Here is a 14,830-nt window from a genome sequence, read left to right on the forward strand (position 1 = left end):
TCGGTTCCCCAATAACCGTGTAGAGCCCTAATTAACCCTACCTACTAAAGTTTCTAAAACCCACAAAAAGGAGGACAATCAAATTAACAAAGGACATCACCATGGAGAATCTTCCACATGAGATCATGCTCAACATACTCTCTAGACTACCCACACCATCGATCTTTACTCAATGCTAAGCTTGTGAACCGATCATGGCAAAACTTAGCTGAAGGCCCAATTCTTATTGATCTCCATTTCACCCATATAGTTGCAAATAATATTAATCCATGTCTCATCTTACATGGTGACCATCCCATTCAAAACTACCTATATGATCTATAATTGTATCCACGGAACAACACTGTTGGGACGGTGAAATAAATCTGTACTTCCAATGCCTGATTTCGACATCATAGTATCTTGCAATGGTTGGCTTTGCTTATCTAATTCTGCACAGAATGCATTCCATTTGTACAATCCTCTCGCTAGCGACAGCTTGGAGCTGCCCAATTCTACTCAGAATACAGATGACAATACTTGGATTTGGGTTCCAGACAGAGACAAAGGAGTATAAAGTTCTGAAGATTTCGCATGTCACACGGAATGTTAGGGTTCGTTGGATTTTTAGATTCAATCCGCGATCAAAGGCTGAAATATTGACAATGGGTAGCCTAACTTGGAGAAGCTTAGGACAGATATCTTATAACCTAATCCGTTCACCATCACAGGTCATGGTTAATGGGACACTTCACTGGGTTAATTGGCCACGAAGACATCAGCCATTTGATCACAGGCTCATATCTTTTGACTTGGGAGATGAGAAATTTCGAGTGGTGCCAAATCCAGTTTCTGCTGGCGTTGAAAGGCATGGTTATCACAGATTTAATTTGGTAACTCTAGGAGGATGCCTTTCTGTAGTGTTTAATATCAATTTTGGATCATTTGAGATTTGGGTGATGAAGGATTAAGGGATGAGGCAGTCTTGGACCACAGAATTCAACATTAGTAGTGACTTGCCTAAAGAATTGGAAGAAGATGTTGATCCTGCCTTTAAAGTTTCAAGATTATGTGGAAGGCCATTCATTATATATTAGGAAGGACCCACTTTCTGTGAGAGAGGGAGCACTATTTTTTTAGTGCACCGGGTGCACCTAATAATTAGCCTTCACTCAATTTATAAGTAATCTGAAAAACGGTGAAATTTTGTTGCAATACAAGTGTAGAGCATTGGTTTCTAGAAGAATTACAATTCCTGGAATGCCAAATATGTTTGAAGGAGTTGCTCATGGAGGTAATCTCAATGGGATTGACAGCTTTATTGGTATATAAATGAAGGGGATGTTTCTTTTTCGAGTTTCTTAACCATCTTTTGTATGTCTACTTGTATTTTCTTTAATTTTCATCGGTTTTGTATTTGACCAAGTCCATGGGATCACACCCATCAACCAATTAGGCCAGCCCTCTATGAGATATTTCTAGAAAAAACTTCCAATATGTCTCCTTACACACATCACCAAGTGTTATGTCTTTCCTTGATGTACAGTTAAAGTCTTGAACTTAGTAATTAATATGTGATAATTGCAAGAAGTGTTTCATGAGATGAATGATAAGCAGCATACTATAGCATCTACTAAAGAATCTCTATGCAATAAAAAATAAATAAATAAATAAAATCTCCCTGTAACCAAAAAACAAAAAAGCTACGTGGGAGAAATATAAATGGTAGCTTATTCTTAAAATTTTCAAACAAATAGGTATACATAAGTTTTGCTCTATTTGAAGAATTAAACTTTCAATGGTGGAAAAGTTAAATGAAGAAAATGAATTTTTAAGTTCATTTTTCTACTTTAAAATCTTATTATATTATTTTATTAATATATATGTATATTATAAATTGTTATTCAGAGCACCAATTTAATTTCAATTAGTTCGATTTAAAATAATTTATAATACATTTTAACTTCCATAGACTTTGAATGATCTATAAAATATGAGCCTAATTAAGAGTCAATTTAGTAACTCGCATCATTAAACCTGATTAAAATTAACGGATTTTGATCATTAGATTGACTCAATCAACTTGAATTTTAATTTAAAAAATAAATGAATAAAAAATAATAATTTAAAAAAATATTTTTTTTCCAAAATATGGACAAATTGCAAATTTTCTCGAATTTAATTAAAATTTTGTTCTACGTAATAATTTGATAGATAATTCAAGTTAATAAAAAACTCACAATGATTCCAATCTAATTTATCAAGAAAAATAGATCTGAAATAACCTGTAATTCAATTTAAAAATCATATAATTTTATGGTTAATTAAATCAATTTGGTTAAATCAGTAGGATGGGTATATAACTAGTCAACTCTAGGTCATTCACCGGCCAAATCAAATTTAAAAACACTATACTTCACAAGCGTGAATGCACGGCATGAAAGCCACAAAAAGAAATTGAAAATTCAAATAGCCTACTTATTTTCTTGCCGTGGAAGCCCTTCCTTGCTTCATTGCAATTATCGAATGTTGCAACTTTGCTTTCATCTACAATCCTCACTTGTTTGTTCTCATACTGAATAACAAAATCATAAGTCACATCCTAGACAGCTACATTTTTTTCTTACTTTAGAAATTATTACAAGACAAAAAAGTAGTATTGTCAGGTTTGAATTCTTGATTAATATCTCAAAGCCACTTATATCTTGCATCTTCTAAAAAATAAACTCTACCTAGACTCGGTTTCCAAAATCTACAAAGAATAGGCAGTATAGTGAAAGAAGGTAGACCAACATGCACCATGCAGAGCCTTCCACGCGAGATTATACTTGACATAATTTCAAGAGTTCCCACACCAACTTTATTGTGCACCGTAGAAGCATGTAAACTGTAAAAAAAATAAAGTAAACACACAAAATAATAATATTTACATGATTCACCTCTCAACATAAGGCTACATCTATGAGCATGCTATCTTTCATCATGTCAATAATAAATCATCATTACAAGGTTAAAGCTATACTACCCATAAACCTAATTACACCCAAGAGAACTCATATTACATCAAACTGTTTATAGTAAATATATTAGTTAGTCCCTTTTAGTCTCCTCTTGACATAACTCAATATATTTACTATTACAATACTACACCACAAAGGGTGTCTTCAACTATATGGGTAAAAGTCCTCTCATTAATTGACAAGAATTCTTTCCTCTTAAATTCTATGTCCTTTCTCCAACTTAGGCCGAAGCCTCTCTTCACTGCAATAGGCAAGTGCCCCTCATCAATGGGCAGAGTCAAATTCTCAGTAATTGACAAAACTTCTCTCTACAATAGGCGATAGCGTCACCCCAAGAGTTAAAAGCCAAATTACCTTTACCAGCACTCTCCTATTTATAGTATTAATTCCCTTAATATTAATCTGATTAGGAGTCCCACTCAATTTGGGAACAACACTAAAATAAGAATTCTACTCTACATAAAAAATATTTCTCTATCCTATTAAGGAATATTTCTCCCACTCAAATTAGGAAAATCACTCAAATTAGGAAAATGTCTCTTCAAATCTTACTAGTATTTTGAATCATAATTCTAACACAATGTCAAGCTTGTATGCCAAGCATGGAGGAACATAGCACAAGGCCCAGCTCTTGTTGATCTCCATTTCACCCGTTTGGCTTAGAATAATCCTTGTCTCATCTTACATTGTGACCACCCCATAAAAAATCAACTTTATTCGCTATAATTGTATCCTTACAACAATTGATGATGGGATGGTGAAGAAAATCCAAGTACCTATGATGCCTGAGTTTGATGTAATAGGTTCTTACAATGGTTGGATTTGCTTATGTGATTCTTCACTGAAAACTACACTCCATATGCACAATCCTTTCACTAGCACCTGCAAAGAGTTGCCCAACACCAATCAGCCTTCGGATGTGTGGACAACATTTGGATTTGGTTTACTTCCTTCGACAGAGGAGTACAAAGTGCTTCAGTTTTCACCTATCTAAAGGAACACTAGAGGTCGCAGCTTCTATGGATTCAATTCACTATCAAAAGTGCAAATTTTAACCCTAGGCAACCCAACCTGGAGAAGTTTAGGAGAAACATCCCATTATCCCATTATCCAATTCAATCACCATCTCAGGTCTTGGTTAATGGAAAACTTCACTGGGTAGATTGGCCACGTAGACATCGCCCTGGTCGAATGCTCATTTCTTTCGACTTGGCAGAAGAGAAATTCAGGGAAATCCCAAAGCCTGAATGTGCTCGCATGGAATGGCGTGGCTATGCATTGGTGATCAAAAGAGGATGTCTGTCTGCAGCTGTTTATCCCAATTATGGCCAATTTGATGTTTGGATTATGAAGGATTACGGTGTGAAGTAGTCTTGGACAAAAGAATTCAGCATTGGCACTTACGTGCCAAAGGGGTTGGAACAAGAATTTAATCCTTCCTTGAAAAGGTCAAAATTGTGTAGGAGATCATATACCAGAGTTTTATGTGGCTTCAAAAATGGTGAGATTTTGTTGAAGTATAAACGGAGAGCTTTATTTTGTTATGACCCAAAATCAGGGACATTTGAGTATATTAGAATTCCAGGAATGCCTAATTGCTTTGAAGCAATAGTTTAATGGGTAGCTCTAGTTACTTGAATTTTGGATATATTTTTATATATTAAATTGTGATCTGACTTGAAAATTTTGTATTATGATACAATTAAAATAAAAAGTGAGGTCTGTGTAGTAGCAATTTCAAAAAACACACTAAAATTAGAATTTGAAAGTTTTGAATGATTGTATCTTATTTTTTTTTATCATAATAAAATTTTTTCTCTCGTCTTATTTATAAATATAAATATTACAGTCGAGCTACATAAATCTTATATTATTCTTCTTTTTCAATATTATATGATTGTGAGATTATATATATATATATATATATATATATTAGATTCACGTGCCCAACAATAATATGATTGATGCTGCTATTGGTATATAAATATGCTGCTTGTTTTTTTCTTTCTTCCCGAAATTTTTTTTTCTTTTATTTTAATGCTTTACATCTTGTTAGATTTCCATATGAAAAACAATATTGAAAACTTCGAAAATTGTAAATAAAAGAAAATTGAATTTTTGTAAATTAATGGTTTTATAAGTTGATCAGGGAGGAAGAATCTCTTGAATGATGAAATTCTCGAATCATATTTAACTATTTTGCACTTGGTAACGCTTTGAAATTGAAGACTTGCTACAAATGAAGAATAAGAGCCACAAAATGCCATGGATGCTAGCTCCTTAGCAATTAGAAAAATTAGTTCTTTGTTGAAGTGTTCCAAAGCTTTCTTCATCATTTAGTTTAGCAAACTTTGATGCAGTTCTACAAAATAATGCTTCTTAAATTTTGTTTGAAAAGCATTTATTTCATCTATGATCTATTCTTGGTTGATAGCTTTTTTCTTATAAGATAATCAATGCTCAGCCTTAGCAAGTTTTCTTCCCTTTGATACTATCTAATCAATAGAACAAACTACAATCAAGTTTTGAAATTAAGATTAAATTACCAAAATTTAAGAAAAAATTTTGCAAAATTACAAAGATACACAAGGGATTATTTTGTTTATATAATCTTTGGAACTAAACTATACAGTATGCTTACATTATTATTATTATTATTATTATTATTATTATTATTATTATTATTATTATTATTATTATTATTATTATTATTATTCGGAAACCTAAATTGATTCCCCAAATTACACGGAATTGGTTTAAAAATTTGGATTTTTCTGCATCACAATATATTGTTTTGGACTACGTGGGTTGTTGATTGCTTTCATTTCATTTTCATTTATTTTTTCTTTCTTTCTTATATGTTGAAAGCTACAATGTCCAATTAATTGTTTAATAATGGATTTCCTTGTGGATTCCGCTACCTCCTATTTTCATCTGATCTTATTATCAGCAACTGTGTCTTTTTTATTCCTCGTATCTTCTAAACTCAAACCCTGATGAACATCATGGAGAAACTTTGTGCAGGACCAAGGGTAACAAAAGAAGCAAGATCCAAGAAAATGCACCAAGAATTAAGCAACATGGACAGCCTCCCACGGGAGATTGCTCTTGATATACTATCAAGATTACCTATAACTTCTTTAATCCAGATTAAGTGGGTATGTCGTTCTTGGCGCAGCTTAGCACAAGACCCTCTTCTTGCTACCATGCATTTATCTCGCATGAATGACAATGATCCAGGTCTTATCTTGCACTGTGACTTGCCCCTCCAAAACCATCTCTATTCTCTGCATCTTTCTGCTCCAGATATAGTGACTAGACTTCGTGAGCCTATGATCTCTGAGTTCGCCATAGTTGGCTCTTGTAATGGTTTATTGTGCCTTTGGCATTCACTATACAAAGATAAATGTTATATATACAATCCTTTTACCAGGGATTTCAAAGAGCTGCCTAGACCAGAACAGTTTCAGACACAAACACGAGTTGCAATGGGATTTGGTTTCCATCCAGGGACCAAAGAGTACAAGGTGGTCAGGATTGTCTATTACAGGAACGAAGATGAAGCCTCCAGTTTCCAAGTACGAAGATATTTACCAGAATCAAATGTGCAAGTTTTAACTCTTGGCAGTGGCAGGTCCACCTGGAGAAGCAAAGGGAAAACGTGTTACCAAATCCTTGGAAGTGGCCGTCCATACCAATCCAATGTTTTGTTAAATGGAAGACTTCATTGGTTGACATGCAGGCACAGGCATCAGTCACTTCGTCTACTGGTCTCCTTTGACTTGGCAGATGAGCAATTCCAGGAGGTTCCAAATCCCGATGGGATGTTTGGCAGGCGTTGCTCTCATCTGGCGATTCTAAGAGGTTATCTTTCAGCCATAGTTCAAGGTTTTAGACGGCTTTCCATTTGGGTTATGAAAGAATATGGGGTAAAGGAGTCTTGGGTCAAGGAATTCAACATAGGAGATCACTTGCCGAGACACATGGATCTAAATCAAGAACAGTTCATCTATATTCCAGAGTACCCAATAAATTGTTCACAAGCTCGAGTTTTATGCCTTCTTAAAAATGGTGAGATATTGCTAGAATACAAGAGGAGATCACTGTTTTCTTGTGACCTAAAATCTGGGGCATTTAAGGAGCTTGTCGGTGGAGGTTTGCCAGAATCTTTTAGTACAATTGTTCATATAGGCAGCCTCAAATTGATTAATTGATTTCCTTGTTCATTAAGTATCAATTTTCTTTCCCTTTTTTTTCATTCGGGGGTATTATAATAAGTTTTTAGACATTATATTCAAATTATTTAAAAGCAGACCTTTCACATTGGTGTTAGAGAAATTTAATCATTTCCAATAATGTGAAGTCTCAAGTTCAACTTTAATTAAATTTAATTACAAAAAAATAAAATAAGTATAAATTATTATTTTCTAGCTTTTCACAAATTTAACAACGATTTTTTTTTTATAAGCAATTTAACTATGAAGTTAATGTTTAAAAATATATTAACATTAAACTAATAAAATGTAGAAAAAGAACGATCACTGACATTCAATTTAATTGCCATAAAATTTATACGAATTTATCACGGGGAAAGGAAAAAGAATTTTCAAAAATTAAATAATAATTATAACAATGATATCAACCACATCGTCTAATTATTATAGGAATAATTCTTACATATATTCGGTGTGTACACCTAGCCAATTAGTAATTATTATTTTAGCAACAATTATGGTAAAGTCCACTAAAAATACATCTGAATTTTTTTCTATTCCTTGAGCGTTTAGACACCTTAATATAGGTAAGAAATTTCACCCTTACATTACTAATATAATAACATCATAATACTTTTTGATGAGTTTTATTTTTTTAATATATTTATCATATTAAAATATTAATAAACAAAAAAATATATATAAAAAAATTTCAATAATCTACCTATAATCTATAATATATATAAATATATGAATGAGAGGCGAACTTTTAAAGGATATAAATATCCTTAAATTTTAAATTATTTACAATTTTATAAATAATTTATTATAATTTATTTAAATTAATTATAGAATTTGTTTAAATTTAAAATTTATAGTCCTATTTTTTGTTAATTTCTACTTAATTAAGTTTATAAATAAAAATTTATTAAAATTTTAAATTTACTTTTTCATAAAAGTCGTAATTTTATATTCTAAAAAAAATTGATTTTTTAAAAAAACTAAAAATTAAATATTTATACTTTTCTAAATATAATTATAATAAAAATTATAATTATAATATAAATCAAATTCAAATAATATTTTAGGTAAACTCAATGTGCTTTTAATTTTACTTTTTATTTTCCTTTTTTATAGGTTGTTTTTTTAATTAGTTATTAAAATTTATTACTTTATCATAATATATGAAAAATATAAATGATAAAGAGTATATCTATCTATAATTCTATAATTACTAAAATATTATATAGATATGAAAAAAGTTTTTATATACAATTAGAGGTAAATCCAGAATTAAAAATGGAGGACAAAAATTAAATAATCATATAATTATTATAATTAATTAAAATTTATAAATTATACTTTTATTATTTTTATAAATTATATATTTTATTAACTTTAAATAATTAGGAATAATTTAATTAAAAAGTCCATAAATCATAATAAACATTCATTGTAATATTTTTCAACTGCCAATTAGGACATTGATTTTTACGAAATTTAATTTATGATTTGAGAATTAAAGAGTTAAAGTACTATAGAAAAATTAAATATGAGTTTAAGAGTTTAAGTGTGTGTATATATATTTTTAAATTAATTTTTGTTTAAAATAATAAATTATAATTTTTATTATAACAAAAATACTATAATAGAAATAAGTAAATAAAAATTAATAAATATAAATAATTAAAATTTTTAATATATATATATATATATATATATTATAATAATAATAATTTTTAGATAGACATATTTTTAAAAGTGTATCATGTGATATTTAGTGTGTTATCACTAAATTGACAAAATCTTTATTTTATCAAATTAATATCGGCCATTATATTGTCCATATATTATTTAATAGAGCAATAACATGACAACAACACTAATTAAAATATATAAAAAAAAAAATTGTCATGTTAGCAATATGTTAATTGATACAAAAATAATACGACACCATAAAATTTCATGATATTAATCTAATGAAAATAAAAATTTTCTCTCTTAAATAATCAAAAACGATAAATTACATGATGATGTATTTTTTAAAATTCTCTATATATAAATTATCTATATATAATTTGTATTTAAATAATTACATTTATGTATAGAGAGTTTTGCCTTATTCTATTTATGAGATTCTTAATTCAATAGAGTATTATATTTTATTTATTTCAAAAGAAAGTATTATATATTATTTTTATGCTACTTTTTTATAAACTCTATATGTTTTTTTGTTGAATATATTTTATTAACATATAATTTTTGGTGTAACATTTCCCATTCTAAGTTAGTTTGTAATTAATTATTTAAATTTTATTATTATTTATTATTTTTACAATTAGATCATAAATTTAAATAAATTAAAATTAATTTCTAAAATAAATATTATAATTTAAAATATATTAAAAAAGATAAAATTTCCGTGCAAAACAAATTAGTAATAATATAAAATATTATAATTGCAACTTATAAATAAAATTATTATATATTAATAATTATTAAAATTATTTAACTAATTTAATTAAAATAAAATTTTAATCATTCAATAAATCGCATAATAGTTATGTGTATATAATTTATTTTGAGACCAATTAATAATATAATATTTATTATTTTCTTTTTATAATAAATTAAATAAAATGTAATTTGATATTAAAAATATTTAATTATAGAATTTAATTATAAAAAAATATGATAATATTATTTAAACACGAATTGTCAATTTTAGTTTAATTTTAAATTTTGTGTTAATTTTCACTAGGGGATGAATTTGGAGATTTTGGACGCTAATGTGCACAAATGATTGGCTAAAATAATATTATTTTAAATGTTATTACTGACGTGATAACTAATGTGACGTAAACTAAAATATTATTATTAACATAATAAAAATATTATTATTTTATATGTTAACAATTGTATAAATTATAATAACAAAAAAATTAAATGTTCTCGATGTTGTCAATTATAATAAATTTTATTTGATTCGATTTAATTATAACCAACTAACTAATTTTGATCTAATTTAATATAAAAAATTTAATATTTTATTACCTAATGCCATTATAAAAAAAATTAATATCTATGTAACTTAATGCAATTAAAAAATATTTTTTCCCTTCCTCTATCCTCATATTTCTTAAAATGTGTTTAAGAAATTTATTTATAAAAATAAATAAAATTTTATTATATTTCTAAAAATTACAACTCATGTAATAATATTAAAAATAACAATTTCATTTTAGTACATATTAATTTTAATATGTTAACATATGGGATTAATTTTAATATGTTAACATATGGGTTTGTGTGTGTATATATATATATATATATATATATATATATATATATATATATATATAAAATTGGGTCGCATGTGCAGAGGAGAGAGAGAGAAATTGGGTCACATGTGTGGGAGGAGAGAGAGAGAGAGAAAGGGGGTTGGCAGTGGGTGGGGGAAATTCAATGTGGGCGTAGTTAGTTAGTTCAGTTAAATTTGTGATGTGTTAATGGGCCCCTAATTTCCGTAGCCCACTTTCACCACAGCTCAAATCCATCGTTGGTGATTACTATTTCTTTATTGAAATTAGATTAAAATGACCGGTTGAATTTTATTATTTTCATATTAAATTAAAATAAATTTATCCTTTATTTCACTAATTAAAAACCAGTAAGCTGATAAAGAAGAAAATTAAATTCATGATCCTTAAAATTAAAAAAAATAATAATTAAAAGTAAAATAAATACACTAGAGGAGAAAATTTTATTTTCAAAAATCTTAAATAAAGGGGAAATTTTTATTTTCAAAATTGTAACTTTTTTATTTTTTAAATTTATTGAGTCTTGACTTAGATATTTTAAGGTTAGACTTTCCAAACACAGCCATCCACCCTGTTTTACTTCGGTTTGAAACCATAATGTCTGGCATAAACTAAATAGTTAGAGATTTGCTAGTTTCGCTAGCAATTGGCCTTGAATTCTAAACAAAGATAGGAGCTGTACAAAAGTTTCACGGAATGGTGAAAGGAAATGGAATAATGAAGAATAACCAAAGCATAGATTGTTTTATTGGGTTAGTGGTGAAAAAGAAACCTCTATGCAAACACAAGAAACCCTGACGTTTGTCCTCTTATGCATGGTACATTGCATTCACTGCATCTAAATGATAGTATGTGGTGTGTTTTGTATCCTGTTGGAGTCCAACTCCGATTGGAATTAGGAAGTGTAATTAATTTAAAAAGTATAATTAATTTAAAAAGTTTATTAGAATTTAAATTATGAAGCTTAATAATTAGAGTCCCAAAAGGATAAGGTTTTAATAGCCTATATATATGAATTGGTTGGCCATTATATGGAATGTATTGCAGAGAGTCCATAAAGTGGAGATGTGTATTGAACTCCGTGAGTTTTATTTGAGTGATTTTGAGGGTGAGAAAAATAATTAGTGATTGTAATTATTTTTTTTTATAGTGAATTTGTTGGTAGAGTAGACTTACACTGAACCACGTTAAATTTTATGTTCTTTATTTTATGTGGGTATGATTTTTCACAACATATCCTTTTCAAAGTGACCTCCACTTGTGAGTATTAAGGTTGTGCATGGTTCCTATGAAATTTGAATCGAATCGAAGAATTGAATTGAATCAAATTGGAATCGAAAAAGAACCATTATTGTAGGAACCGAACCAAACCGAAATTATTTTATTATTTTGGTTCAATTTTGGTTCTTCATCAAGAATCGGACCAAAATTAAATCGAACCGAAATCAAACTAAAAAACTAATTTTATACATATATATTTTTTATATATTTTAGATATATTACATAGTTTCAATAAAATTATATATAATATATGCAATTAAGATGGTTATAAATAACTTTATTTATTATTAATTATAAGTGTATATATGTAACCCAATATTAACTTTTATCATTTTTACTTATAATATATTAAATCACTTTATAGTCATTAATTATCTTATTAAATCATCTTTTTATTATGTAGTATATTTTCTTGTTAAAAATTATATAATTAAAAAATATATATAAGGTAGAATATATTTATTAAGATATATATTATAAAGTGACTTAATTTATATATGTGTTTCGTGAAATTGAATTATGACATACTCAAAATGTCAGTGGTGTGATATGAATAAAATATTTTGTGAGGTATGTGGTCATAGTAGAGAGTATAAGCCAAAACAATATTTAAGAGTCAGCATTAATTATTGAATTCAATAAGTTTAAAATTATATTAGTTATCTTTATTTTTAATTTGAAAATGCTTTAGTTATAATTTACAAAATTTTTATAAACAACATTTATTATATTAAAATTAAATTTATTTTTAATACTTATTATTCTGAATTAAAATTTAAATTAGTAAAAATTGTATATTGTCCAACAAAATGTTAACTTTAAATACTTGAATGAAAATATATAAAGAATTTTTCTAAAGCCAAAAATTACGTAGTTTTGCACTCTTGATTTAGGTTACGTTAATCTTAACTTATATTATACTCATTGATTTGTTATTTTATAATTTGAATATAAATATTATATGACTTATTATGTATAGAATTGAGCATTTACCACCATACTAAAAGTTTAAACTTTTAGCAGAGATGCAACTCTAACTTCTCATAGCATAGCAGCTCAAGCGTCATGGGCTAAATGATCTTATTAAGATGCTAATTCACTGAGTTATCTCCATTCAATGCCAACAATTTACCCTCAGTACCTGCCAAAGATTCAAACATATTACTTTGGCTATGATACCAATTATAGGATTGAGTGCATACCACCGTGCCAAAAGCTTAAATTTTTAGCAAAGGCCTAACTTTAACCTCTTATAATATAATAACCTAAGCGCCATGGGTCGAATGGACTTAGGCAGGATACTGGCCCACTAGGTTATCCCCACATAGTGCCCACATTATGGATATTTGGTATTATTTTATATTTTTATGTGAGAATTATTAGTTTAATTTTAGTATTTATCTTGAGTAAGTTATTATATTTATGTTATTTTATTGATATTTTATTTTGATATTAGTATAATTATTTTAATATTATTGCTATTATTTTTATTGGTATTTTAATGTTAGAAATATATAATTAATTTGCTCTTTTAAAAGGAATAGAATAATACTACAATTTTAAGTGTAGAAACCGATAACTAAATCAAATCGGAACCAAACTGAAACAAAAAAATAGAATCAAAATTAGAATCGAACCGAAACCGAAAGTACTTAGAACCGAACTAGAATCGGAACCAAAATTTGGTTCCTCTTTTGGTTCCAAAAAAATAAAAGAACCGAAATTCGATTCTAGTTCTAGTTCTAGTTCTTACAAAGAACCAAACCGAAACCAGAACTGCACAGCCCTAGTGAGTACCATGGGAAATTTCGGGTTGAGGGTTCTTTATTATTAAACTTTAAATTTTAATTTGCATGTAAGGGTGAAACTAGAAGAAAATATGAGGCTAAAATAGAAATATAAAATAATAAGAAATCAAAATTAAATAATATGAAAATTATGAATAAAATTCATCACTACAAAAAAAAAAAGTTTTGCAATCGATTTTTACAACCGAATGAAATCGGTTGCTATTTAGTAACTGATTTTACAACTGATTTGTTATTTTTATTTTTTTAGAAAAATAGTTATTTTTTAAAAATTTAGCAATCAATTTAAGAATCGGTTGCTATTAATAATCGTTTTATAATTGATTGCTAAAATCAGTTGCTAATAACAATGGATTTATAATTGATTGCTAAATCGGTTGCCAATCAATATTAGAAAAATCTTAAATATATGATTAGCAATGGATTTTAAAATCGATTACTAAAATCTGTTGCTCATTACAGCTGATTTTAAAATTAATTATTGTTAACAATCGATTTAGGGAATCAACAGCTAAATTAAAAAATTATTTTAATTATTCCCAAATTAGTAACCAATTTACAATCGGTTACAAAAATTGATTGTTGTTAGCAACAAATTTGCATTCGTTTGTTATTCGCAACCGATTCCTTGTCCGTTGCTAGTAGCAATCGATTTTCATAATCAATTGCAAATCAATTGCTCAATTTTTCCCTTAAAAAATTCATGCCCAATTTTTTGTTTTCTTTTTTTTATTTGCAACCGATTTGTAAATCAGTTACAAATAAAAAAAGCAACCAATGTTTGTAACCGATTAAAATCGGTTGTTATTAATAACTGATTGTGCAATTGATTTTTTCCCTTAAAAAATTTTTGCCTAATTTTTTGTTTTTTTTTTTTAAATTTGCAATAGATTTGCAAAATAGTTGCTAACAGCAATTAATTTTTTCCCCAAAAAAACTCTTACCTTTTTTTTTATTTTGATTTATAACCGATTTGCAAATAGCAACAGATTTTTGCAACCGATCGAAATCAATTATTATTAGCAATCAATTTTGCAACTGATTACGAATCAGTTGTAAAATTTTCTCTCAAAAAATTTCCACCTAGTTTTTAATAGAAATTAGCAACCGACAATCGGTTAGTGCAATTAGTTACTAATTGGCTTATATAAATAACTACTCATTTTTTTCCCCAACTACTCATTATCTTTCATTTTCTTTTCCCCCAC

At 27.8% G+C, this 14,830-nt stretch overlaps 2 protein-coding genes across 2 annotated transcripts; both read left to right on the top strand.

The window, feature by feature from the left end:
- Positions 1-509: 509 nt before the first annotated feature.
- Positions 510-4,370, top strand: LOC110657955 (F-box protein At3g07870-like). The gene is made up of 2 exons (XM_021815402.2): positions 510-872; positions 4,131-4,370. The coding sequence occupies exons 1-2, from the start codon at positions 510-512 to the stop codon at positions 4,368-4,370; spliced, it is 603 nt and encodes a 200-aa protein (XP_021671094.2).
- A 1,583-nt stretch (positions 4,371-5,953) lies between these two features.
- Positions 5,954-7,213, top strand: LOC110657954 (F-box protein At3g07870). Its single transcript, XM_021815401.2, has one exon. It carries the CDS (start codon positions 5,996-5,998, stop codon positions 7,211-7,213), a length of 1,218 nt encoding a protein of 405 aa, XP_021671093.2. The 5' UTR covers positions 5,954-5,995.
- Positions 7,214-14,830: the final 7,617 nt, after the last annotated feature.

The sequence above is a fragment of the Hevea brasiliensis genome, chromosome 10 (assembly GCF_030052815.1).
Source record: "Hevea brasiliensis isolate MT/VB/25A 57/8 chromosome 10, ASM3005281v1, whole genome shotgun sequence".
NCBI classification, from domain to species: Eukaryota; Viridiplantae; Streptophyta; class Magnoliopsida; order Malpighiales; family Euphorbiaceae; genus Hevea; species Hevea brasiliensis.

Excerpts from the sequence above, each read along its gene's own strand:
- LOC110657955 (XM_021815402.2), top strand. The coding sequence starts at position 510 with ATGACAATACTTGGATTTGGGTTCCAGACAGAGACAAAGGAGTATAAA. Across the intron at positions 873-4,130 it reads GTTATCACAGATTTAATTTG|GTCTTGGTTAATGGAAAACT; the intron begins GTAACTCTAGGA and ends TCACCATCTCAG.
- LOC110657954 (XM_021815401.2), top strand. The coding sequence starts at position 5,996 with ATGAACATCATGGAGAAACTTTGTGCAGGACCAAGGGTAACAAAAGAA.